This window comes from Melopsittacus undulatus, chromosome 4, assembly GCF_012275295.1.
Source record: "Melopsittacus undulatus isolate bMelUnd1 chromosome 4, bMelUnd1.mat.Z, whole genome shotgun sequence".
Classification (NCBI taxonomy): Eukaryota; Metazoa; Chordata; class Aves; order Psittaciformes; family Psittaculidae; genus Melopsittacus; species Melopsittacus undulatus.
The window spans coordinates 9224306-9251773 of record NC_047530.1 but is presented as its reverse complement, the minus strand read 5'-3'; the positions used below and the strand labels follow the sequence as shown (position 1 = coordinate 9251773).

Sequence of the window (27468 nt, the reverse complement as noted above, 5' to 3'; positions counted from 1 at the left end):
CTACTCAGAAGCAGGGGAGAAGCAGACTGGGCACCGACCAAACCCTAAGGCCATGTGTGAAGATTAAAAGGTGAAAAGTTTAAGAAGAGGAAGACTCATTTACTTCATCTTGAGACCTCTGCCCATGACCAGAAGGGGCACTGCGCAGGTGCAAAGGACCTTCTAGCTCATTATAATACGAAGAGGGGATAGATAACAAATATGTATAGGCATATAGAGTAACCTAATATCTATGTATACCTTAAGAGAATAAATGTAAAGGGAGAACAACCCTGAGGTGTGCATACTTTGGAGGAGCTATTCGCATGCACCTCAGCACTGAATAGAAGCATACCTACTTTACAACCTTAAGGAGTTGTGGAGTCTATCCTCGCATCACAGTCATTGCTGTTTTTTTCTAAGGTGCTATAAATAAATTGCTCCTCCTTTCTCTTGAGGAGCCATAAATTAGTTACTGTAAAGTTACTGAGGGTATTTTAAATGTTCACTTACAGCAGCTTTATGAAGCAGGCCAGCATTCTCCTGACTTCACAGATAAAGGCAACTCAGCTCTCAGCTCTGCATCATCACATTCTTCATCAGTGTAACTGTTCCATCGTTTTTAGACTTAGAAAAAGTGAAAACCAAGAAACGAGTTTTGCCAGGTCACTCTTTGGCACATTTGACTGACACCCAGAAACAGAGCCCCAATGTTACAGACACAATAGGCATCAGTCCACACGATTCCTCCAGGCTCTCCCATCATGAAGATATTGTCCCCATTCTTTGCTTTAAAGCTGAACTCTGACTGCAGCTGGGAATCCCAGCAACACTGATCATTTGCCCTCCTTTCACTGATCAATGTAGGATAATTGGCAGCTTCAGCAGTGGAAGACATAACTCCTTCCTCCCAGAGAGAAAACATGTTAATTCAGCAGCCCTTCCAGAACAAGAGCAATAGGCCATGGCTCAGCTAAACATAAATGCACATAAACACACCTACCAGCCTGTAAACTGCTCTTATACAGCATCATGAACTGGCAAAGTGTGTAAGCAAAGAACTTCTACTGTGAAGGCCACTGCAGCACCTTTGTAATAACCATAACTTCATAAAGACCTCTGGTCTAGTCTTGTAAAAATAAACGTAAATCCTGAAATAAAAAGCAAAGTTAAGTGCAAACTCTAGGGCTCATTCTCAAGATCTATTCTCAATTTCCCCCAGCACTATAAAAATCAAGAATTTAATGAATTAAAAATATTTTTCCACTCACAGTAGTAAATTTCCATTTGTGATCCATATGGACATATCTATCTCTGTATCACGAAACCCCCTATGAAAGAGATTATTCTACAGTTTACTGTATACTGTATTAATGTATAGTGTATAACTGTATTATATAACATGTATTATACAGCATATTGTATAATACAATAAAAGTATATATTACATATTGTTATACATTTACTATTTAATACAGCTCTGTAGCAGTGCAGGTGCAGCTTCACATCTTAGCACCTAATGGTTGGGCTGTATGGAATTCCAGCATCACAAAACTTTAGGCTGTGCCTTTGGCAGTTTTTAAGTCAAAGAACTTTAAGTACTTCTATTGTACTTCAGGAGCTCTGACAGTTTTTCATTTCTGCTATGTAAGTTCTGAGCTCAGATGATTTCAGTGTCCAGGTCTTATAAATCAGAGCTGAGGTCAGCACCACCAGCCATGTTCTCATCGGAGAGAGGAAGAATGCCAACATCCCATAGGTTCGCTGCAGGAAATAGCAGGAATAGACCTGCCAGGCCAGGAGGAGTGTCATTGCCAGGTGAACAAGCACAGCCATGATGTGTCGGGCCTGACGGATGTGAGAACAGAAACTGTGACCCTGGCATCGCAGCAACAAGCACCAGCACAGATAGGCCATCAATGGCAGGTTGAAAAACAACATCTGAAAAGAAGAGCAGAATAAAATATGATGAGGAAGCCAAGTATTCTACATAACATCCATGAGGACATAGGAAGATAAAGAGTATAACTGTCCCATTCTAAAGAGCTGAGTACAATTCCCAGAGCTGGAATCTCAGGATGCACTTCCAACACTCTGCAGCTGATAGCTGTAGCTGCCTGTGTCTCAGTCCAGGCCAAGCATTCCTGCCCTCTCCCTTGCTGTGGGAGGTGCTGACATGAATCTGACCTTTCCTGGAGCTGGTTCAGGGAGCTACACATGGCAAAACAGTAGCACAGTAAAAAGGGAAAGTCCTTATGTCAGTTTAGCCCTGTGACCCAGCCCACTGGGGTGTCAGACAAGCATTCGCTCTGGCATAAGGGAGGGACCATGAAGGGGGCAACACGAGCTTAGTCTGGTTTAAATGCCAAGGAACTACACACCCCCTCAGACTAATGGCAGCTGGGAAAATCAGAGGGCAGGCAGGTCAGACTGCTGGGAAAACTGGACTCATGTGTACTTGGAGAGTGACACCTACTGATCTTCATCCTGCAAGGGCTGCCCTGGCCATTAAGTTTCTTTGGCTTAATCACTGCAACCTGTGTGAGCCAAGGACAAAAAATGTGGAGTGGTAAATCTGCAGAGATGGTCTCTAATGCAGACATGCAGGGAGCCCAAAGCAACATCAGACAGAGCAAAAGGGAAGTCTGAGACAATAATGCACGGTCTCCTTCCTTTCTGCCCTTTACACTTGCAGAAAGTCAAGAAAGAGCTGTTGTAGTCAGGCATGGCCACTAATCTGCTCTATCCTTCCAAGACTCCTTTCTTTCTGAAACTATTAAAATAAGATTATCAGAAAAAAAAGCAGTTTATCAGCTTAATTTGGATAAATATGTACCTGTAAAATCCCAACCACGAATGTCAGACTGCCCTGTAAGAAGGAACCACCAACAAAGACCCCAAAGGAAAAGCAGGCCCCCATGTGGCCATCTATCAGTTCACCTACAAACCATGGTCCTGAAAGAGAGGAAACCAGACACAGAGCACCATCAGAAAACACAGTATAGACATGGCATTTCCCACATGGCCCTTCGTATTCCTGAGTACCAAGTGGTCAGCTGGGGAAAATGACTTCTCTATTACTTGTCTGCAGTAATAAACCTGATGTTTTCATCTTCAGCAAACATCAACCTGATGAACATTCCCGATGTGAAAATATCACAGTACACCAATGAGTTGTGGCATGCAATGAAAATACTTTTAAGTTTGTTTCATCTCTGTCACCATTTTCAACACCACAGACAACATTTTCCTTACGAGAGAAGTGAAAAGACGAGTTCTATCAAACACTGGCCTTTCCCCAGAATTACAGCAAGTCATAAACAATTCCAGCCTGGCTTAGCTCAGAAGTCAACATGGACAGGCTGCACTGTTATGCACCCTACACTGACTGCCAAAAAAGTAGCTATTTTAGTAATATATCAGAGGAGAAATGAGCTAAGATTGTTAGCATGGGAGCCCAGATGTCTTAAGTGACTTGTGATGTGAAATGTACATTCCACATACTTATTTTACACCCAGATACAACCAGATCTTACTCAAAGAATAAGTGAAAACCCAATTAAATTTAAAGACACTCAAATTATTAATTACTCTGAAGGTAAAGTAAGCATTTAATTCTAGGGCTCCAAATTAGGCTCTTCAAATAAACGTTTACTCTCTTTGAACATTAACTTTTCAAGTTCCACATAGATTTTGTAACTTGTGTTTTCCCTATTCTCTGTGATATTAGAAGTCTCATTTTTCATCAGCATCTGATATGTAATTTAAAAACAGTAATTGAAATCCTCCCATACTCTAGGTTACTTACCCAGAATGGTGTATAAATTCAGAACCAGAATTGAGTAATAGAGGGTGTTTATTTTACTGAAGACATGGAGGGAATACGAGGTCAGAGTAAGTAATCCTGGCTTTTCTAAAGAGAGACAACATTTAAGAACATACACTTGATTCAGGTTGCAACACACACATATAAATATAGATATATTTGTCTTTGTGAAACAAATTGCACATTATTTATTCATTCTATTAAATGTAAAAATAATATTTGGTAGGTCAAGAGAACAGATGCAAAGGAATGCATTTCTACTATTACTGTGATAACTGAAAGCAAGGAACTGATAAATATAACAGTCTATGTTTAAAACAGCAGAAGCAGCTGCCATTCTAAATGAGTACACTTACTGTACGTAAATAAAACTGAACGACCATTCTATACCCAGAAAATGAAGTTAGCTAGAATGAAAAACATGGAGAAAATTAAATGAAAAGTAAATCAAAACAGTAGCTATGCAAACCCAAAAAGGCAGCTCAGCATGGGCTAGATTAACTGGATTTTCTTTGACTAAATCTACTTCATGAGATCTGATAGCAACTCAGATAAAATGAAGGCCAGGTATTGAAATGGCAGCATTCTGACAAGTGTGTGAGCAAATAAAACACCCAAACCAAAAACAATATTCATTTTCCAACTGAATCTGACTATAGGCCGAGATGAAGAGAGGCTTCCTAACAAAGTTAGCTTTTAGAGTTTCACCTATTACATGGCTGCCCTTCTCACAAAGCATTAACTCCCAGAGGGCAAGCTTGACTTTTGGAAATCAACAGCCCTAACAAAGTTGTTCTCTAATGTGTAAAGCATTTGTCATGGTCTACAGGGACCTGGCTGATCACAGAGGGCTAGCTCTTTTCATTTTTAGCTGCTGAATTCCATAAAGGCAACTGCAGTTCTATTCTTCTTTTATGTAAGCAGCAGCTGTAGTTACCTCAGGATGCTATGTGATTATGAGTATAAAGGAAGGGACATACATTGACATGAATAGGAAGGGAGGTGGCTTCCAGGAAAATCTCATTAGTAAGGTGTGGTTCAAACAACTGTTTAAAGGATAAACACCACAAGCTTAACAGCATTAATTTTCATCTACCAGATTTATCACAAACCGAATTCCAAGTTATGACAGAACTGGTCTTAATAGAGGAAGATCCAAGCCTGTTCATGTGCCTTGCAAAGATTAACAAGAATGCTTTTGTAGAAGGAAGTACTTCTTCACTCAGGTGACACAGAATTCTATGTCAGCTGCAATTAAACAAGCACACATGCAGAACTAATATAAAATATTCCTTTACATTGGATTCTTCAGTGAGAAAATTAGAATAAAACCTTTTGACTTCAATTAATTGAATTTCTGTTTAAACAAAGATATCTGATCAAGTTTTTAGTTTTTAAGTTACTTTATTTGATATATTGGAGGTTTTCTGGGTCCCCCTAAAAGCAAAACAGCAGCTTCTGAGAAGCCAGTCAAAGTACTAGATGAAAAATGCATATGGGTATTAATAGTGCAGCTACTTAGGTTTTGGGAAAAGTAGATCCTATAAAAACCACATACAAACATTGGTTCATACCTTTGAGTGCTGGCTTTTGGAGACATCTGAAAATAACGAGCAAGGTGATCTGAATCAGCACAATCAGTCCAAAGAGCACACGAGCCTGAAATGACAGGTTTGACTCTAAGCAAGCCCTGGAGCAGTCACTGCCTTTGAGCACTGACAGAATGATACAAAGATTTCTAACTGAAACACATATTCAAAGCTTGATGGTGTCATTGAACTGAAGAATAAGAAGAAGTTTCTAAGTTACTGGACTTGCATCTTACTGACATGAGTTCAGTTGGATGGTTGCAAGTGATAGAGCTGAATCTTTAAAAAATGGGGTTGTAAAACACATCCATTAAAAAGGCATAAATACACTTCCTACCCAAAATACGTTTAAGTGCTGTACTGCACAGAACTGCAGTTCAAGACATTGTGGAGAAGATCAGTTACTGATTAACAATACTAACATAATAATTTTGAGCCGATTATGATACTATCTACAGTCATGTGGACTTTCTTACACTGTTCTTCTGTAAGTGCACCTGAACTTTTATGACATGCCTTCTTTGCATGTACTAACCTGTAACACTTTTGGATATGACCTCGAATTTATGGAAGTCAGTGGGAATTTTGCCTTCCTCTTTGCTAGAGCTACCTATAATAGCAGCAGCTGATGGGAGACTTTTCAGTCTTGCCAGATCACAGTGAAGGTTTCTTTAATGTTTTCCTTTTCTATCTCCAAGAGATTCTTTTCTTCATTTTGTTTACACAAAAAGTGCATATACCTATGTCCCAAAATGAACAACTGTGATTAAATTCATAGAGTCAACTGTTTGCACCAACCCCTGCTACACATTCATGTTTGAAGTGTGCAACCTGAGAAAGGAAACTTGAAATATTTGTGAAATTCCAATGGAGTCATATCTGGAAAAAGCAAAGTGCATTCAAGTCTACCAGGAATTAGGGAAATACTCCTGCAGTCTCTGGGGAAGCCAACCCGGAATAAAAGTTGTTTTGCTGAAAGCACTTACTAGAACATAGTGGTCAGTGAGAAGAATAACAGATGGCCAAAAGTCAAATCTAAGAGAGAGGGTTTCTTCCATAGCAAATATATGACTCCGTGTACTAATTCTACCTGAAGCATCCTAGAGTGAAAGAAGAGAGCAATTAGAGACCAGTAGGGCACAAACTATCCTATTAGAGCTGCTAATTATCATTGCAGATTTTCTGGGAAGATCCAATTGACACATGCATGTCAGGCATACTGCTATATTAAATAGTTCTACCTACAAAGGATTACTTACTGTCAGTTTTGTAGCTCCAAGTAAACTCATGACCATAAGATCATAATCTCAAAGTGCTACATATGAATAAGAACCTCTCAGAGATTCAGTAACTTGTGGAAGACAGTAACTATTTATTGGCACCACCACCACTGGTTTTCTGAAAGCTCAATTCTAGATAATAGCCCATCTTAAACTATTTTAAAAGCTTTGTTCTAATTTTTTGGCATATTTGCTAGAAACTGATATTGATAAACAATAACAGTGCTACCTTTATTCAACAGTTTGATATTTCTGCATGTGTAACACTGACAGCTGTGGTGGGTTGACCATAGTTGGATGCCACATGCCCACCAAAGATGCTCTATCACTCACCTCCTCAGCTAGACAGGGGAGAGAAAGTACCATAAAATGCTTTTGGGTTGAGAAAAGGACAGGGACAGATCACTCGTCAATTACCATCACAGGCAAATCAGACTCACCTTGTGGAAATCAGTTTAAGTTATTATCAATCCAACCAGAGTAGGATCATGAGAAATGAAAACAAATCTTAAAACCATCCTCCCACTACTCCTCCTTTCTTCCCAGGCTTAACTTTACTGCCAGATTCTCTCCCTCCTCCCCACCCAGCAGCCAGCAGCACTGCTGTTGTGCAGTAACTTTCCCCCCTTCTTAAATACATTGTCATAGAGGCACTTCCAGCATTGCTGATGGCCTTGGCCAGTGGCAGTCCATCTTGGAGCTGGCTGGCACTGGCACTATTGCACATAGGGGAAGCTTCTGGTAGCTTCTTACAGAAGCCACTCCTGTAGCCCCTCTGCTACCAAAACCTTGCCATACAAACCAATACAACACCTTATCTTTCAGTACCTAATTAAAGGTTTATAGTAGAGGATTCAGTGTATTTAGTGTGATTATAACTGAAACAATATTTGGACAATCCAAGAAACAATGTACAATTAAGTAGTCATATTTTCTCTAGGTACCTAATTCAAGTTAATGTCTCATCCTGTTTGCTTTCCACAAACTATCTGGTTACTAGATGTAATAGTGATTTATAACTGGAGGGGAAAGGAAATTAATTTTTTTTAAATCCCATTCAGTTACCTGACAACAACTATGTATTTGCAAGCAACTGTTGCTATGCAGGCCTGTATAACCCTCTTCAAATGTTACTCAGTTTTGTGCCTGTTTTCATCATCATGAAAAAAACCCAAAAGACCCCAGGAAATAAATCACTTATAAAATGTAACTTTTGCAGGTAAAGCATCACAGAGATCAGTAACAAGCTGGGAGGTGGAACACTGACACGGCAGAAAGGCCATTAGGAAGAAAACGTTTGCTTTCCTGTGAGAAGTAATACCAAGCTGGGGTCCACCAACCAGGGCAAAGCTGACTTTCCCATTGCTATTGTGCAAATGTACAGAACATTAGAACAGTCTGACCAAGTTCTTCAAGACCACTTGAAGGTACAAAAATAAAATACAGTACTGAGAACAAAAGCATTCACTGAAAAAACCTATTTTGCACCCAGTAATCTAATATCAGCTAAACTTGATGTTCAAGGAAACAGAAGCTGTATTGGGTGTCAGCCTGTAAGAAGTAATGAAAAGAAACTCAAACAGATAATCAAAGACAGCGTTCCAATCTTACAGATCCAGCTCCTTAGCCTTCTGAACTAACATGAAGCTACTTCTTATTTTCCTTGATCGAGCTCAATTGTTTCTTTTTCTAAGACAACCTTAAAAGTTAATTTTGCCTGTTACCCAAAATAATTTATTTTTGACCAATTACTTGCTTTTCTATCATGTCTTACTATATTTCTGATGAAAAGTAAGAATTCTTTCTTTTGTCCATATGCTTTATATATGTCTTTGTGCTCAGCAGTGTTTTTTCATTTAATAAATCCTTTCATTTTTGTAATCAGACAAACCTGAAAGGAAGTCTGTATCATGTATTTCATCCCTAGTTATGTGATGCAGAAGGGTGAAGGAGCAGACATGACAACATAAAAAATTCAATACAAAGAATGCCAACAGCTTACCTGGACAGTCACATCTATGTGATGGAAACCTTCACTGTAGTTCTGCGGGCTCCACTTCAGTACATAGAGAGGCCCAGATACCTGATGTGCATTCCCCAGGTAAACTCCATCTATATAAACTTCGATTGAGGTAATGATAGAAGGAGAGAAGGCCAGAATTCTAAGGGGTGAATAAGCATCAAAATAAACAGATTTGTTACAGGTTTTACAGATTTGTCCTTACTTCCTGAAGAGAAGTCCCTAAAGTGTTGAACTCTTCTACTTCAGAGTTCAAAAGAGTTAGAAATTAAACTGATGAAACATCTGTAAGGCCAATGCTACAGTTAAAAAGTTTTGTATTGTATTGTGCAAAAGAATAGGATAGAAAACTGGTCTGTGGAACAGATAAGAAGTGGCAGACATCTTCAGGTCCTAACAGACATGATCTTAGAACTCTTGCCACTGTTAAAACATTTTCTATCACAAATCCTCCTGCACACATACAGACACATAACCAAATAATGGAGATGTCTTCAATGAAAATTACCAGTCTCTCTCTCTAAAGGCCTTTGTTCTCGGGTTTATTTGTTCCCCTCCCTCTTATTTTAATTTTCCTTTTTGCTAGTCAGAATATAACCTCTCAGTCTTTGTAACCGAATTTATAAGAAATGGAGTGGAACACAAGACAAGTAATACAGATTTGAGATACCAACAAATGGATATCACTTGGAAGTGCTCATATTCAGAGAACTGAATAACTAATATAGACTCAATATATTGCACGTACAATTTCTTTCATTTCTGGCAATACAGAAGGCATTCCAGACCATGTTTTAGGCAAATGACAGCATCTCACATAGTTATGGTGAATGATTCTGCAGTTCATCTATTTAGTATAATTATAAGAATGTTCAGATAAGGCTCTAAATAAGAAACTGTAAAGTAGGTAAGCTTAGTAGGACACTGCTTCCTAACTGAAAAGTACAACAAACTTCCTTTGCTTGTCATACTTTGTATGTAATATACTGATGTATTCCATGTGTATTAGTCTAACAGCAAATATAAGATGTTGTAAAGGGCACAGAAATTTGAAAAACAAATTAAAAAAATAGAAAAGGTAAAAATGGGAAGATGGAGAGACTTAAGCTCAATATGAAAATTGGCAGAGCCATAAGCTGTTTTAATATATAAAGAATGTAAAACTGAAATCACAAGAGATGAAGAAGTCCAATGCAAATAGAGAAAATACTTGGAAAAATACAGACAAAATCTCCAAATCAATGGAGGCAGCATGACCATGTAAGTTAAATAACACAAATTATGTGTTAATCTAACTCTACCAGCTTTGGTTACATAAGTAAGTTCAACTGACTTCAAGGGAAATAACTGCGTAAATAAAATTAACATGAACTTGTTCTATATCATCTCCTTTTATTGCAGATATGATACAAAGTGAGGTCTCAGGAACAATCTTCCAGAGAAAAGTGAAATCTGAGAACAACTGACAGATACATTTAAAAAAAAGGGTTCATGTATATGCACATATAGATGCACATTATAATCAAAAATGATCCCAACTATCATAATATAGTTAAATATTGTAAAATCAGGAGATTACAGGGTACCTGATATGAGTGGAATAAAGAATTTTGTCTAGTGGTTCATGAGCAGCACTGCTGTAAAGGAAGGATTTGGGATTGGTGATGAGCACTACAGGCCATTCTTCAAAGGTAAGATCTGCAAAGCTCAGGAGGTCATGATCAAATGCAAGGATCCGGTACCTATAATGAAAGGAAAAAAATTTGTTAATACAAACTACTGCATGCCCAGCTGATTCCCATGTTTCCCAAGGTCCAAAACAGAACTTGTTTCTTTTACTTTTCATTTCTCTTCTGTAGCTGATCCTTTCTTAACCAACTCTCCTGTACTAACTGTACAGCTGGTTACCTCTGATCAGCTTCATTTTTTTATAAATCACTCAAGCATTACTCAAAATTCCAAATGTCAACATCTATTGAATTTTGCACATGAATCAGATAAATGAACATTACAGAATTCAAATAAAATGTATATTACTACAGTGTCCAGGTAGGTACTCTAGTTGACATAGACCTCAGTGTGCTCTCTTCCTGAAGGCATACAAGTATCTTTATTGAGATTACTGCAGGATAAATGCTAATATACAAGCTAATATACTACTACACATTTCATGTAGCATCAGACACTTTTTGATACACTGCTAAGGTAATATTTCCTAGGTAGACTGTTTTTGTCTCTAAAATTCTAACAGCTGGTGCAAAACATGGATATTTTGAAGTAGTGATGCTGAAGTTTATTACAATTTATTTGTCTATTTGAATACTAAATGCATCCTAAATGGACATTCTTTTTAATTTCTAAATATCAAGGTTTAATCTAAAAATTACTCAATTTATTAGCAGACTGTTGGTATAGAGGAAAAAAAAATCCCAAAGTTACACATAGAGAAATTTTTCAAACACATCAATAGTAATAACAAGTCAGGCAGATCTAATGCTTCTTGCAAGTTCTCCAGACAGCATAAAAGGGAATCACAGCATAACCAGTAGGCTCCATATGACAATTTGCTCACTTAGGGTTTACTTACCTCCTATTATCCATCCAGTCTCCCAATTCAAGTTCCAGAGTGCCGCCACGGTGCTGACTATGCAAGACTGGCATGAGCCCACCCAGTGTATGGAGATGTCCACATAAATAGGCTGTGGCAGAACTAATAAAAGAACATAAGAATTGTGATTATTTGGATAAGAAGAAAATACCACTGCAAAAAACCTGAAAAGTGACAGACAAGGATGTGAAGAGGGGCAAGAAATGTACTTCAGAATGAAAATATACATGAATAAAAGAAAACTCTTACCTCATCAATGCTCGTATTCCTGGGGCTGGGGAGATGATTGTTGAGGTGGGAAAATGGCCAAACCAGACTGTATGATTGCTGCGCAGACTTTGTGTTGCCATTAAAGACAGTTCTTTCATTTGATTCTGAAACATGCAGGTGTTTGAAAGACAACCAAACAAAGCTGTTTAACATTCAGGCTACTTGGAAAGAACAGTAAAAGGAAAGCAGAAAGACACTAATGAAGAGAATACTCTCAGTTGCCCCTGGGACCTGGGCATGACCAAAATGTATTACTAGACCTATCCCTAAAACCCAGTGCTGGAAAAAGAAAGCAAGACCAAGACACTGAACACCTTCCTTGCAAGTGAACATAGGAAAAGTACAATATAAAGAAGGATTTTGTAAATTGTATTTCTATCTGTTCTGCTACTTATTTATATAGTCAAAGACAACACACTTGAGTTGACCTTACAAACATCTTTACCTTATAATTATCATCCATATTATCTCTTAAGTTGTTAGGCAGCCTTTATAGGTATGATAGACCACAAACTGTGCACCATATGCTTCAGTCATTTAACTGGATGAATTATGACACTGAATCTTGAAAATATTACTCAGCCATTGCTGTTAAAGTTAAGCAAAACCAACACTTTACAAGGAAGGTAAAATTGCTCTCCTTTACCTGTCTGACTTCCGATATTAAATAATCCACTCACTGTCCAGAGAGAATCCCAATACTAATAGGATCTCAAAGTCTAACAGAGTAGGCAGGAAAAATAAAACCAGAAAAGAACTTAAATCCACTCTTCCACCATTTTGCAGATCATCTTTTAGAGTAATGCAGAGAACCACCAACATATTCTTTTCCCTCCTACCTGAAAAAAAAACACTGAAGGGTATGAACAAAGCAAACAGAAATAAAGGTATATTCAAAAAGAATAAATCCAGAATACCATTCTGGGTTAATGTAATGGGCTTATCAAGTGAAATGATTCTTCCTTTGCCTTCATGCATTGGGCTTTAAGAATATTTTTATCTAAGCTATGAAATCAAATCACTAATACAAATCTAATTTATTTTTCAAATTCCTGGCAGAGGTTTAATTCTTACAGGTATCTACCTTCAGATTTGTGCAAAAATCTGCAAATGATGCTCTCTGGACTCCTGCTACAGGTAAATAGCAAGGAAATCCTTGACTTACTGCAGCCAAGGAGCTCTAGACTCAACAGCATTTCTTAGGTTCTTGAGAGTTTGTCTGCAAATCTACTGCACCCACTATGGATTACAGTAAACAGGGAGAACAGTACTGGACACTCCTACATCACCTTTTATCTAAGCATCACCAAGCACTTTACAAACACTTCATTAGATGTCCAGCCTTCTTTAGACAAGATTAGAGGGAGAACTTTTTCCTTTTCCCTGAGGTCTTTATCATAGGCAAAACATGACATCGCTTTACCAGAACCCAGTAACTCTCTGCCAACACCTCAGAAGAGTATCTCAGAACAAAATCCTATCAATAAACTACACAGAAAAAAATTAAAGGGAAGCAAAATATTATCTAAGATGATATGTGGTTGAAACATTGGGATTAATGTTACCTCATAGCAGCCTTCCAGTATCTGAAGGGGGGCTACAGGGATGCTGGTGAGGGACTATTCATTAGGGACTGTAGTGATAGGACAAGGGGTAACGGGTTCAAACTTAAACAGCAGAGGTTTAGATTGGATATAAGGAAGAAATTCTTTACTGTAAGGGTGGTGAGGTACTGGAATGGGTTGCCCAGGGAGGTTGTGAATGCTCCATCCCTGGCAGTGTTCAAGGCCAGGCTGGATGAAGCCTTGGGTGATATGGTTTAGTGTGAGGTGTCCCTGCCCATGGCAGGGGGGTTGGAACTGGATGATCTTGAGGTCCTTTCCAACCCTAACTATTCTATGATTCTACGATTCTCAAAACAATACTGTATAAATTTTGTGGTCTCGGATCAGACCTCACTTTCATAAATGCCACATTTCTCTATAGCATTATCTTTCGAATTATCACACTGAGAAGTGCAACTCTCTAATCTGTAATATTAGCAACAACAACAAAAAAAGCATCTAACAAAGCAAAAAGGAGATGAGAAATGAGAAAGTTTGATTTTGTTTTAAACTTCACAGCATATAAGGAAATTCTCAAGCAAGCCTAGCTAAATGCTAAGAAACTGCTGACAGTGTCCTTAAAATGTCTAATTTGACATTTTTGTACTGAATTATTTAAGAGAGAAAATACAGATACTTTATGCGTTAAGTGACAGACTCACTTTTCTAAGTAAATATCCCAAATGCCTAATAACTTCAAAACATAAAGACTCTTTTAGATGAGCACAAATCTTCCAGACAGTTCTTCTTTATAAAAAAAAAGCCAAACAAACCCCCAAACAAGCCATTATAGCAGTAAACCATCAGCAAAATGGAATGCCAAGACTCATAAAATACCGTGTTCAAAATCCCGAAGAAATTATAGGGTCTCTTAGGGCCTGGGCTTAGTGTGGCATCCACACAGATGAATGAATAGTTCCCAAAAGGGGTGGTGTGGATGTAATGGAATGAGCCATCTTTATGCCAGGCAGAGTATTTCCTGCCAAAATAAAATTGAAATATTACTGTTAGGAAAGCTTGTAACGTTGGCAAAAATGACCTGTGTAGTATGAATGCAAAATTTCTTGCATTAGATCTAGTTCCACCTTGTTAATGCAGTAAAGGCTCTTCTAAAACATCAATGGCATTGAAATTCTGTACTTAAAGATGCATCACATATCTCATGTAAGACAAGCAGCAGGTTAGTACACAAACATTTAAAAAAGCATTAGCATAAATACACTTTCCCTGAGCTACGTGGTATGTTCTTATGGATAAAGGATAGGCCAGCAGCATAAATGATGCAAAACAAATAGGCAACATGAAGGGACAGCAGGATCTTACACAACTCTTAGTTAAAGGAGGCCTGCAAAGGAAAATAAGTTAGTGACTTGTGCTTATTGCTGGTATCTGAAATAGTTTTTCAAAAAGAATTTTCCTTGCTTATCTAGAAATATCAGGGACATCAAGTCTTGTCTCCACTGCTCCTGCCCATGGCAGAGGGTTGGAACTAGATGATCCTAAGGTCCTTTCCAGCCCTAATCTTTCTATGATTCTATGATTTGTTGAAGGTCTCTTACGTTACTCTGATGTAGAATGATCAGCTGTTGGCTAATGAAATATGATCTTGAACCAAAGAAATATTGAACATTTCCAGTTGTTTTTCAGAAGATCCAAACCAGAAACACAACACCACACCAAACCTTATACATAGCAAAGGATGCAGCTATAGGCTGCTCTTGTTTATTGCTCTTATTCATTTCTTGACATAGCAAATCTTACTAGTTTTCCTGGTACTTGTGGAATGTCATCAGAATTACACAGAGTAGGAGATGAGAGCAAAAAGCGTTGCTGCTCTTTCGCATGTTACCTGATGCTAACTACACTCTTGAATCTTAATCTTGAAATACTCTTAGAGAGTTCTGTAAACAGGGAAGGACGCACAAGACATGCCAACTAATTTCACCGTTTTTCCCCTCCATGGTTTTATGCTAATATTTGCTATGATAAATTCATGTAATAATGAATATATTCGTTGCTTTCTCTTCTTCCATTGACAACATTTATTTTCATTTTTTTTAACTTCTAAAAGGGAAGTGGTTTATGCTAGATGGGAATTGCACAGATCCTCCTTTGGCAAAGACAGGTAACATTACAACAAATGGTACCTACTAAATTGCACAATTAAAATTTAAATTATGTAACTAAAATAATTTTAAGTAAAGCTGAGATTAACTAAAATTTGTTGGGGGGGGAGTTTTGTTTTTTTCGCTCTTGGGGCTTTTGGGGTGATGTGGTTGGGTTTCTTTTAACTCCCTGCATGATATGTGGAAGCTAAAACATCCCTGAGTTCAGATGATGACTATAGTTTGAACACAGCCATTCATGAAAGCAGTTCATATCACTGAAAGCAGTTCATATCATGAAAGCAGTTCATATCACTGTTCCTCCACCAGTCAGAATAAACGGGGAAATTGCCAGAAAGGTTGTCCTGAAGCCAATATATTAAAAACAAGTTTCAGATATAAATCAGTACTCCCAACACCATCTTTATGTTAAAGTTATTATTATGAACTTCAATAAGAAAACTGTTAGAACACTGGAAACTCAGGCTCATATCCTAAAATTTCTGTCTTTCTATGACAGTGGTCACTGGTAGTCTTCCTCACTGTGTTTACTGAATAACCTCAGTGCTTGTGCACGCTTGCAGGGTCCTAGTGCTGAGCTAGCAGTTGGTATGTCCTTGCTTCTGTTCTGTTCCAGTCTCGCTCTGCATTAGGCGCCACTCTGCTATCTTGAAGGCTGGCAGCCTTGGTCTTATTTACTGTCTCCTTAGTTGTTATCAGTGCCGTGATGTTCCTTCCCCCATCAGCTGAACACTCTTTTCCCTCTTCGTGTTAGTAAGTTAGAACAGTTTGGTCTATTCTCCTATGCTAAAGGCACACGCAGTATTGTTAGTTTAAAATTTAAGCCTACACTATCAGTTCATCTTCAGTGTAAAGCAGAGGCAGGTGACCCATTCATCTTTCCAAATAATAAGCTTGTCCAGTCCAAGCAACAATTCATGGATGATCTGGCAAATTCACTGCTGCTGCATCTTCCCATGTGTGTCACTAGGACTTCTGATAGCAGTCTTACACTAGAGTGGAAAACTGGTAATAGATTGTCATGTAGCCACAACTGTGGCAAAAGATACAGGGATGTGCACTGCATTGCACTAGCACATCCAAAAGTCTTGTTAGCACCCTAAATTCATCCCTTTATGGTAAATCCACATGTGAATTCCATGTTCTCCTGAAAATGCAGCTGTTGTAGGATCCTATCCCACAGAATTTATGGGGAAATATATCTGCTCAGATATCAGATATTTAATCTGTTGTCTTATTGAACAGTGGGTAGCTTAAGAGACTGAATTAAAATTGAGTTTAGATTTCCAAGTCCTCCTCCAGTTCCAAAGAGTCAAAGCGGAAAGCACTACCAAAATTATGAAACAAGACTTTGTATTCAGATGTGAAGGGCACAAAGTTAAACACAAGTTACAACTGAGGTTACTTTTACAATGTGCAAGCAAAATAGCCAGTTGAAGAAAGGGAAGTTTCCCCACTTATCTTCACATTTAAATATGAAATGCATTCCTCAAGAACATGTATCCACACATCATCACCTTCTTCACATCACGTCACATCACCGCCTTCTTCCTGTTCTACTTGCAGTTTTCTAAAATGGCTTGGAAAAATTTAGACCCATATGACATGGAAAGCCCTCCTGGGCATGCAGAAAGAGCATTTTAAAAAGTGAAGTACTCTCTTTCTTTTTCTTTTCTTTCATATATTTTGAGGAGGAAAAGCATTCTCTGGGAACAGAAATACATCATGCAACTGCTCTGAGGAAACTGAACATGTAACAGAACATTTCCTAGCCACAGGCACATTTACAGTATGTTCAATTACAAAACACAGAGGGATAAGAAATAAGTCTGTGCAAAGTGCTCTATTTACCCAATCTAGTCTGGTCTACTAACTGGCAACAGAAATGAGAGGGGGAATAGCAAATATGATACTGGACTACAGGAAAGCCAGTGAAAAACACATATATGTGAAACTGAAAACAATATTGTCTAGTGAGTTTGATCTTGAATATAATGGTAAATAAAAGTACCTGTAATAATTCCGAATGCTATTTAGGTGTGGAATGTTGAATGAATCTGTAAGGGAGAGAAAAAAAGAAATTAAGATCAAATTGATTATTGACCTCTGTATTTTATTTCCTTATGTTGAAATAAAGCTTTCTCAGCAGGCACAGAATATACTTGATGCAGTAGACCTAAAAGCAAGAAGAGTTTTCTCACATAAGTTTCAATTCAAAGCTAAAGTTGTTTTGGGAATGTAAATTGTCATTTAGTAGCTAAAAGCTAACCATGCGTTCCTGCTTTGGCCATAAGGCTTTTTGGACTGGGTGCACTCTCTCTAGGTAAGATCTAACTTACGCAAGGAAAATAAAGTAGCAACAGCATCCGAAAAAAAGTGTGTATAAAACAGACAGCAACTTAGGAAGGTTTCTCCTGCAGCTGAAGTCCATCATTAAGGCTGGTAACAGCAGCCTGATAGCGAAATAGGAGTAAAAAGTCATATATGGGCAGTATATGAGAACATATGCACTTTTTTCTCCCAAGTGCTAGGCTTCCTAGTTTTGCTCTTCTTGAAATAGCTGGCTTAAATAGCTTACAAGTTGTTAGCTGTGTTTGACTGCTTAGAATGTAGCAACAACTAGGGTGTGTACAAACTCTATGAGTTCTTTCTGTTCAAAAGAAACCAAATTTTCTTTACATGCTGAATGTGTGACACTTTCAAACTTAAACTTGTGGGAGCAGGTCTATGAAAAGTAAGTTCAAAACATTTCTTCAGTAGGGTAAGGTTACAGTTTGCTCTTCAATTAAAAAATGGGGTATATAAACTAATGACCTGGGAACTAACATCTGAAGCTCTGTTCTACCATTTGAAAGGCAAAAGCAACAAACGAAGATTCCTTCCCTTGTACTAATATTCCAGAAAGTGCCTCTAAACAAAGTGTGCCCTTGGGGAAGCAAAAAGGTAGATGGCAAGCCCTTCTACTGGTTCACAGCCACCACTAACGTGCTACTAAGTACTAGATTTTTTTGATTTTTATTTTACCTCTATATTCTAATATCTAAATCAGCTCTGTAATCTCAGGAAAGAAAGAGGTGTTTAATTTCCTTCTTACCATGATTCCCTTTGATGTCTATCCACTTGGTTTTTTCCATGACCCTTGATCTCTTCAGGATTGAGTGGTAAGTTTTCCATTCTGCTTCTACCTGCTCAGATCCCAGTTTATCTCTTGTCTTTGCATCTGTCAGGTCACCTGAAAGTGCACAAAGGCAAGGCTTACACAAATACTGTAACTAGGCGAGCAAGCCATCCACGTGTCCTAAAGTGCATCAAACACTCCTGTCATCTGCTATGAGAGGCTACCACAAGGGTAAATACCTTTTAATGTAGATCAAAACATCTATCAGTCACATCACTGCAGCACTTTCACTAATGCCATGCCAAACTAAAGACAACTATGACATATTCGTTACACCTGATGATAGTAGTCAGAGAAGCTTTGTTTAACTTCGTACCTTCTGTATCCCTGCAAGCTCCAATTAGAGTTCAAACCATTCCCAGCTCTGTTCATGCAGTAATGCCTTCCTGCATTGCTAGTTAAAGGATGAATGCTATTTCTGAACTCTTAACTTAAAAAAGCAAGCAGCAGATAGGTAACTCCCTGTAGAAACAAAGGTCCAGGTCTAGCATTAAGATTCTAAAACCTCATGTATAGTAATAGCTCTAGTCTTCTTATTTTTTATTTGCTTGCCAAAATTTAATCCATTTCAATAGCAAGCTATCAAATGGAATAGCAAGGCTTATTTCACCTGTCTTGGTATGATATGTTCAAACAGAAACCAGCAATGAAATCTTACATTAACTGATAGGTGAATTTCATACAAATGAGCAGGGATCGTTCTGAGAGGGGAACTGGCTTTTAATGACCCATCACAGATATTGATAACTTCTGTAATTTCAAATAGTGAAGACTGATATAGAGTTACTAGCAGGAGGACAAGAAGGAAGGGAGCAGCTAGGAACAACTAAGGTGAAGTAATAGGTATTGGAAAAACAGTAACCATATTGCATAATTATGTCTCTTACATATAATACACACTAAACACTCATTGGACAAAACCTAATTCTCTTAAGTTGCAAAGTTATCTTCTGCTTCTAGCAGTCTATCTACAGCTGAAAATCCATCACCATTGCTCAAGATACCTTAAAGCTTTAAAGTTTCCTTGTTTGTTCTTCCTTTGACAGCACATGCAACAGGAAATCCACATCCTGAATTGCTCACCTGTTGCTAGAACAAGTGCTGGTTGAATTATATCAATTGTTTCGGAACAGAATTTTTCAAAGTCAGGAGCTCGTTTGGGATCCCGAAATCTACTGATGTGAATATCTGACACCTGCAAAAGAGAAAAATTAAACACTGTCCCAAACAGAGAGCTATTGCTGCCCAGTTTGTTCTGCAAAACCACGTACATAAGAATGCAACACAAGAGCTGTCATAGTGATTCATATCAGTATATGGGATACAGGGAGAAACAGAGGTGGATGATTATGGAAGAAAAAAAGCAGAGCAAACATATAACACTGCATCTCTAACCCCTAGAATCATATTTACACTGAGAAAATCTCTTTCAATCTAAGGGCATCAATAATACAATGAAATACTGTTGGCTTTCAAATTCTGTAAACTTCTGGTACAACACAATGATCTTGCTGCAAGAGAGAATAATAAGTAGTTCTGCAAAGCAAGATGAGATTAAAGTCACCTAGGACTTGAAGCATACTGATAACTAATTTTGTACCTGGTGTGACATTTCCAGGAGCTGGGTGGAAGGACTTATAATATTCTACCCCTGTATTTTAATGGAGCTAATGAGTGTGTTTAGAACCTTTTCCATGTGCTTCATGAACACAAAGATTATCCAAGAAATGATGATACCACTTGCACATAACTGCAAAAGGTGCTGTTCATTTCTGAACAGTCAAAGCCCTCACATCAGGAGATACCCACAGGGTGGGATGGGGAGAATAAGAAAAGTAAGATTTTTGTTGTTGTTGTTAATATTATGGTTTTTCAGATATGGCCAAAGTAAATCTTGTGGTAGTGCTTTCAATTCCACCTGCCATTCCATTTCAGTGAATTAGTAACTCAAAAACCAGTGAACACATGCCCATGGCCATCTGATGATACTACTAATTGAGAAAGAAAAACATTAACTTTTACATTCAATTTAATAAACATGGATCTTTTTCCATTTTGAGAAATCTAGATGAAATACCTTGGAGACAAAATGCCTTAGCTTTTACTTATTCAGTCCTTTGAATATGTGGGAAGCATTGTCTGAAAACAGTTTTTAAATTCTGCTTAGAAAAATTCCCCATTTGCTTATATGTAACTTTTGCCTATATCAGAATTTGATGATAAAAAGGTAAACATTTTTAGACATAACCTTAATTTTTATTAATATATTCAAGCTAGTATGAATGAAAAAGCACAGAACTACCTCAACACATTAAACCTAATTCAACCACTGACAAGGATACAATGTCTTATTTTGCTTCTCCTCAGCCTACGTATTTGCAATTCATCTATCTTAGCAACCAAACAGAGAAACTAAAAACTTCTACTTTTGCTGTTTTCAGATGCTTGAGCAAAAGTCTTACAAGACTTTCTACCAATAATAACGGAGAATGTAAATTCCCAGCCTTTTATCGGTCAGTGTTTGGGAAGCCTGATTTCCTACAAAGATCTTCCCTCTTTTTTCTTCTTCTATGATACAAGTTAAAGATCTACAAAAGGTCCTATCCAGTGACCGAAGTTAGACCTCTGAAGTCACCAGGGAGCCTGAAGCCTGTTTCCCACAACATCATCAGGCACAATGCTGGATTTAGTGCTTGATTAATTTCCAAGTTGGGTCTATGATAAGGCATCTGTTAAAGGGCAGATCTGAAAGAGAACATAAACACTTGAAAGTGAAGCCAAGTCTCAAATTAGCTGCACTGTGACCTGGTCCTGGGAGAACTCCACTTGAAGTAACACAACCAGAGAGAACATGGGAGAAGCTGCATGGAGCTGTGCACGCTGCTTGTCAGCATAGCTTTACAGCTGCTATATGCTGCTGTACTTGAGTTTCTTCAAGATAGCAGATCAAGATAGGGGCTTTATCTATATTAATTCAAGCATATCTCTCATCTTGAAATCTACTCTGCGGTAGAGATAAGTCCTAAGTCACTTAAGGAAAAATTACTGAAAAAACTAACATTGAAAATACATAGCAGCTGGAGAGAACACAAGACTAATAATACATTTGGCTGATGCACCCAAAGCACTGCCTGCAACTAGTACATTTAAGCAAGGTGTCCTTGGGTTTGAAAATAAAAGCAAAATAGCAAAAGCAGCCTATTTGTTAGAAGGAACTGCATGCAACCCCTGTGACATCTCAGGCATTGATGATCTGCAAATACACACACAGCTTGCAGTCAGTTACACATTAAGTGCTTCAAGAATGCTCTGGGGGAAAGATTCGAAGGGAGGCTACAGGAGCACCCAGAGGTGACAGTTTACTTCCAAGACTATGCCAAGTTAATTTGCATTTACATTCAACCTGGAAAGAAAGCTGTGCACATTTAACTCTTCCACTGGCCCAATACCTTCCATTGCTAAAAATCTGTGTAACTATTTTCTCATGCACACTACTTTCCTGAGTTTTGGAAGGGGACGGGGACAGGCACTATCTACTACCCCAGTAGATAATACTGGATGGGGTACCGAGGTAGTACATAGGACAGTGTAATAATTAGAGCTTTAATTACCCGCTTCTACCACGCACATCTTATTTCGGGTATTCTGGCTGAACACCTGTAACTTCGGCTTGACAGAGACCCTCAGCGACAGCAAAAGGGGACGTTTACAGGGAGAAGGTGTCAATCTCCCACCAGAGCGGGGAGGCCATCGTCCCCCCCACCCCCAGCCAACCCAGCGTCAGCCCCATGCAGCAGCCCTGGGGACCCCGAAGGGGCTCAGCCCCTCCCCGGTTCCCACTCACCTGCACCACCCACAGCAGGTTGGCGGCCTCTGCCCCAGGGGCGGGCCGGGGGTCCCGCCGGCGCTGACCCGCCGCGGGCGCTGGCGCCCCCGAAGGCACGCACCAGTCCAGCAGCAGCGCCACAGCAGCCGCCGCCAGCAGCCCCGCCGCCAGCTTCAGCATCCTGCACCGCCCCACCACCATGCGCCCGCCCCGGCAGACCCTCCTGCCCGCCGCCGGGCAGCGCCACCGGCTTCAGCACTTCCGCGTCGCGGCCCACCCCCCTGCTCGGCTTATCGGGCCGCCCCTGGCGCTCCTCTGTGGTTGGCCCGGAGGACCGATGGCAGCGCGGGGGGCGGACGGGCGTGGGCTCCTCTCCTCCGGCGTGATCTGCCTGGAGCACCTCGGCTAAAACGCTACAGGCCGAAACGTTACCTGAAACGCACGGCCTGCCGTAGCCCCTAAACCGTTTCGGTGATTTGGGGGGAAGTATGTGCCCTAAGGAGGCCTCGGGCCGTTCCTTTGGTCTGCTAGAGCAAAACCCGGGCATACGAAGAGACCAGTGCCTCATCCTGTTCTCAGTACAGCACACAAACGTTCACTCTGTTTGCCCTGTCAGTACTTGTAATTCTACCTGCTCATAAATCTAGGCACCTAGAACTGAACCTTTTTTGTTCAGTTTTGGTTTTTGCTCCTGACATAATTTAAAAGTCTTTTCTTGGTCTTTCAAACTTATTTTTTTTCCCATATAACTCATTCTAAATCTTATTATAGCAATTACAGAGTTTCATAATCGGTTATTCTTTGTTATCAACTCTGTTTTCCTAACTGCTGCCACATTTACTGCTGAGATGTTTTTCTTACCATCTTGAGCATGAGTTTAGCTGAAAAAGCTTCTGTCACTTTACACCACTATTTTCTTTGATATTAAATGTAGTATTTATTCTCAATTTTACAGATGGAAGTTTCTAATTCATTATTGCTTAATTTTAATTTTCTTTTCTAATATATTTGTCATAGGACAAAGATTTAGTTTTTTGCATTGCTCAAGAAACACTTCTCAGCTCAGTTAGCCTGTATTAATTACACCCTTTCTCAGATGTTCTTGCTAATTTAGCTGCTCTGTGGGACTTAACTTATGCTAGCTTTGCTATTTTTATCTGCCTTCCACCTTGCTTGTCTGCTTCTTTCTTTCCCCAAAGAACACCCCAAACAACTGCTTTTTAGCCAACAGTGAGCAATCAGCAGTCCTGGTAATTCTGGGGAGCAATCCTGAAAAATGGGATTTGCTCAGTTCCTTCCCACAGTGGTATCATTTTATTTTAGCTCTAGCAGGACTGCTAAGCTTACTAAGCTTCAGCATTCTGTCTCTATTAAAAATTATCTGGATTCCTGTTTTGTTCTTCTTATTTTCCCTATATTACTTTAGTAACCATGGAGATCTTGATGTTTTGTGCCATTTCGGCCTGGGTAGTGCTGCCAACTTGTTTTGTCAGAGGTTTGCTGCCACTTAATTTGGCCATCTTCCAGCTTATGTGAGTTCCAAATCTTTATTTTTTTTGGTAGTATTTTGTTTAATAAGTCTATGCAATTGTTCAGCTAAAGCAGCTGGTTTACTTCTAAACATCCCACAGTAAAGCAAACCTGTACTGGCTGCTCAGCTAAAAGATATGGCCACACTCGAAAGATGCTTGTGTCACAGTGAGGGGACTGCAGGCATCCCTCCCCTGCTTGGGTGTGTTTGTTGCTCTCTTTGAATAACAGCTTTGCTTCTCTTGCTCAACTGCATCAGAAGCTGGATTATATTATATTACTGTTGATGCCAGTGTATGAGGAGGACTCCAGTAATCACAGTCTAGACTCGGCTGTTGTGCAAACACTAGTGGTTAGTGGTCAGCCGTGATACCAGAAAGGACAGAGCACAGATCTGCAATGTGCATAGACAAAACTCAGTGAAGCTTTGAAGCGATTGTTAAGTGGCTTAATGGCAAAATCGACTTTGTCCTTTCTTACATCTTGTGCCTAAATCTGTTTTAGTGATTTTAAGTGATAGATTTCAATGAGGTAAGTCTGCAGGGACTTATTAAAACGATCAGTGGTAGCTACTACAGAAGAGCTACAGTGGGATGATCTGAAGACGTAAGAACTTCAAGTGTACCTGTGACCACGTACAATGAGAAAAATCTATTGAATATACCTGAAAAGGTCACCTGCAAACTTTATGCCATCCATACTGATAACTGAGGAACAAGGAAAAGTATCTGAGGCCTGAAGTAGTAAGACTGCAATGGAAGAAGGCAGTCTCCTAAAATCAGCCATACTAGACACGTGGTAGGTGGTTATTATGTATGCCTGCAAGGCCCAAAGCTATGGCCACTTCCCTGTTTCCCCAGCCCTAGAAAGACACAAACACAGTGAATTGCACAACTGAACTCTTTTACAACAATCCCTAAGATTTCCAATAGCTCTTAGGCTCTTAGGTCACACATCAACCAAGCTCCTAAGCACCCTCATCTTCTGCCAGAGTACCCAGAACAGTTACAATAAGCTGTAGCAAGGAGCTTTGGAGGAAACGCTTTTGACCTTGGAGACAGGCTTGTGTCTAAAGCTACTGGTGCCGTCTATGTTTGTATGGAGTTCCTAACATTTTGCCTTTGCTTAGCCCAAATGGCAGATGTGCCATGTCTGCTGAAGTAGGATGAATATGCATCAGTGTATATGAAAATTACTTCAGCTATTATCTTACTATACATGCAGGCCCATAAGCAAACACCCACACTGTGTTAAGTGCCCACAGAGGAACTCTGTCTGTGTAACTCTGCAGGCAGGATTAACACAATTTTCTGGGGTCGGCCGTCCTGCCAGATCCGGTGAAAGCGCTTTGCTTCGGCCTCCTGATGGTACCAGAAGGCGCTGCCGTACGGGTCCAGGCCTCCCCACCAAGCCAAACCGAGTCAAGGCGACTCCGCTCCCCTCAGCCCCGGTTACGTCTCAGCCCGTAACTCCTCAGCGCCACGGAGCATGCGCGCCGTGCGGCGCCAATGGCTGCGATGGGCGGGCTGCGGACGCACGGCAGCGGCCGGGTGACGGCGGCAGCTTCTTCCGGGCGGTGACGGCGTCGCCGGCCGCGTCCCTCACTTTCAAAATGGCGGACGGAGACCACGGAGGCCCCGGAGGCCGCGACGCGGCGGGAGCAGCGGGTGGCTGCTTCTCCTTGCAGCCCCAGGAGCGAGCCATGGTGAGCTTGCAGCCCGGCGCGGTTCTCCCTACTGCCCTTCGGAGCAGCCTGAGCCCTGTCTGTGCCGCGACCCTGCCGCTCGGCTGAGTCTTTCCTTCACGTAGGGAACGGGTGCACCCCCCTCGAGGGAGTCTCGTCCTCCGTGTCGGGGCCGAAGTGCTGTGCCGCGGAGGGGCGGAACGCGCTGTTGTGGGCCCGCAGTTGCTGGCGGGTGGCAGCGGCGGCGGCACCTGCTGAGGCATAACCACTTAACGGCCGAGGGCGGTGGGCCTGGGGCGGGGGTCCGCAGTCCCCCTGCGCTGTGGGCAGACCCCGGTCCGGGCCCCTTGGGAGCACGGCACAGGCCCGGTCCCGGGGGCTTGGATTGGCCATAGCCCCAGCAGCGGCTGCCTCTACTCCTTGGAGCCAGCCCTGTCCCAGCCCCGGCGAGTTCCTGTCAGGTGGCCCTGAGGGAAGCGGTTTGTTGCCAGCTCTCCGCAGCATCTTCTGCCGGGGCCCTGACCCGTGTCTTCATTCGACCTTTCTGTAATTAAACAAGCTAAACTTTAGAAATCCTCAGAGACTATCCTGTGTCCTTAGAACGTTGTAGCATATACATGTGTCTTTATTCTCCTTGTGACTTTAGCTTTCTTAAAGGTAGCTACTGTGGAACAAAAAAGGCTTAGTAACAGATTATTGTTCCTCAGAGTGTGAATGAAAGCAACAAATAGTGGAGTTTAGAAAGGATGTAGATGGAGACAGTTGTTTATTTGCTTAATAGAATTATCCTCTTTCTTCTGTGAATTACTTTAAGCACTTACGTATTTAATATTCCCTATTCAGAACACAGCAGTGTTTAATCTGTATGGTTAGCAGTAGTAGGTAAGGGCCTTCTGTGCTTTTCTTCTTAACCTTGTGGTTACTAAGTTGACAACACTTTCTCTAGAGTTCGACCCCAAAGGTTGTTAACTTAAGAGAGGGAGCCTGAAAATGTGTCATAAACTTGATCATGTAACATTTTATGTTACCTTTTTCTGTAATATACTGAATATATAGTGTGGGTTTGAAACTCTTTAAAATTGGGCACTGGCAAGCCTGTAGCGTATTTAAGTTTTACAGGATGCTACAAACAATAAAATTGGGAAAATGTAAATAGGAAGAAGTTTACTCTTGGAATTTATCTTGCAGGCAGCAGTGCTAAGCCAACAACAGTTATTTGTTGTACCTCCTCTCGCAGAATTGTAGGGGTATCTGCACGTGGTAAGGACGCAGCCTGAAACTGCAGACCCTTGTAGTGATAGGACAAGGAGTAATGGGTTCAGACTTAAACAGGGGAAGCTCAAGTTAGATATAAGGAATAAATTCTTTACTGTGAGGCACTGGAACAGGCTGCCCGGAGAAGTGGTAAATGTTCCATTCCTGGCAGTGTTCAGGGCCAGGTTGAGTGACATGGTTTAGTATGAGGTGTCCCTGCCCATGGCAGAGGGGTTGGAACTTGATGATCTTAAGGTCTTTTCCAACTCTAACTGTTCTATGATTCTGTTTCTAAAGTGAAGTATGTTTCTATGACTATTACAGGCCTGTGAGTGGAAGGTTTTTTTTTCCTGTATTAGAAACAGTTTGATTTTTAAACTAGTAAAAATGTAATGTAATTGTATTATGCTGTCAAAAATTACAATCTGACTCAGGCAACTTCTTAAGCTTGAAAGTCTGAGCTGATATTTGCAATCGGCAGCAAAGCAATGCAATCAGCCTCTCATTATTCGAGGACATAAGAGCCTGAGTTAGCCCAGGAAATGCATAGAACTGATAATAGTGATGGTGTGAAAAACACAGATATTGAAGACATCCTGAGCTACTTCCAGTTGATGCTGGTCCACTAAGTTGTCTTTAATTTTCATGTTGTTTTAGACAAATCTCTGTGCCAGATTTACCATTACTCCAAGAG

General features: G+C 40.2%; 2 protein-coding genes across 4 annotated transcripts in view; one reads left to right on the top strand and one right to left on the bottom strand.

Annotated features, from left to right (window-relative positions):
* Nucleotides 1-218: 218 nt before the first annotated feature.
* Nucleotides 219-22452, bottom strand: TMEM62 (transmembrane protein 62). Of its 2 annotated transcripts, XM_034061873.1 has the most exons (14): nt 22325-22452; nt 19564-19675; nt 18397-18534; nt 17314-17359; nt 14014-14155; nt 11552-11676; nt 11282-11404; nt 10281-10436; nt 8677-8836; nt 6381-6494; nt 5380-5464; nt 3788-3892; nt 2816-2934; nt 219-1920 (listed from the first exon to the last, which is right to left on the bottom strand). In XM_034061873.1, the coding sequence occupies exons 3-14, from the start codon at nt 18434-18436 to the stop codon at nt 1594-1596; spliced, it is 1542 nt and encodes a 513-aa protein (XP_033917764.1). In that variant the 5' UTR covers nt 18437-18534; nt 19564-19675; nt 22325-22452; the 3' UTR covers nt 219-1593. The 2 variants fall into 2 exon arrangements, with proteins under 2 accessions (XP_033917764.1, XP_030900355.2); XM_031044495.2 differs by lacking the exons at nt 17314-17359; nt 19564-19675; nt 22325-22452 and having other exon boundaries at nt 18397-18476.
* A 3009-nt stretch (nt 22453-25461) lies between these two features.
* Nucleotides 25462-27468, top strand: part of UBR1 (ubiquitin protein ligase E3 component n-recognin 1) — a 63807-nt gene continuing 61800 nt past the window's right edge. For both annotated transcript variants that reach the window (XM_034061871.1, XM_034061872.1), the window contains exon 1: nt 25462-25541. In XM_034061871.1, the coding sequence (XP_033917762.1) occupies nt 25539-25541 (3 nt within the window). In that variant the 5' untranslated portion in view covers nt 25462-25538. The remainder of the gene's footprint in view (nt 25542-27468) is intronic.

Excerpts from the sequence above, each read along its gene's own strand:
- TMEM62 (XM_034061873.1), bottom strand. The coding sequence starts at position 18,436 with ATGGAAAAAACCAAGTGGATAGACATCAAAGGGAATCATG. Across the intron at positions 11,405-11,551 it reads GGAATACGAGCATTGATGAG|TTCTGCCACAGCCTATTTAT; the intron begins GTAAGAGTTTTC and ends TTCTTTTATTAG. Across the intron at positions 3,893-5,379 it reads CCAAAAGCCAGCACTCAAAG|AAAAGCCAGGATTACTTACT; the intron begins GTATGAACCAAT and ends GTCTCTCTTTAG.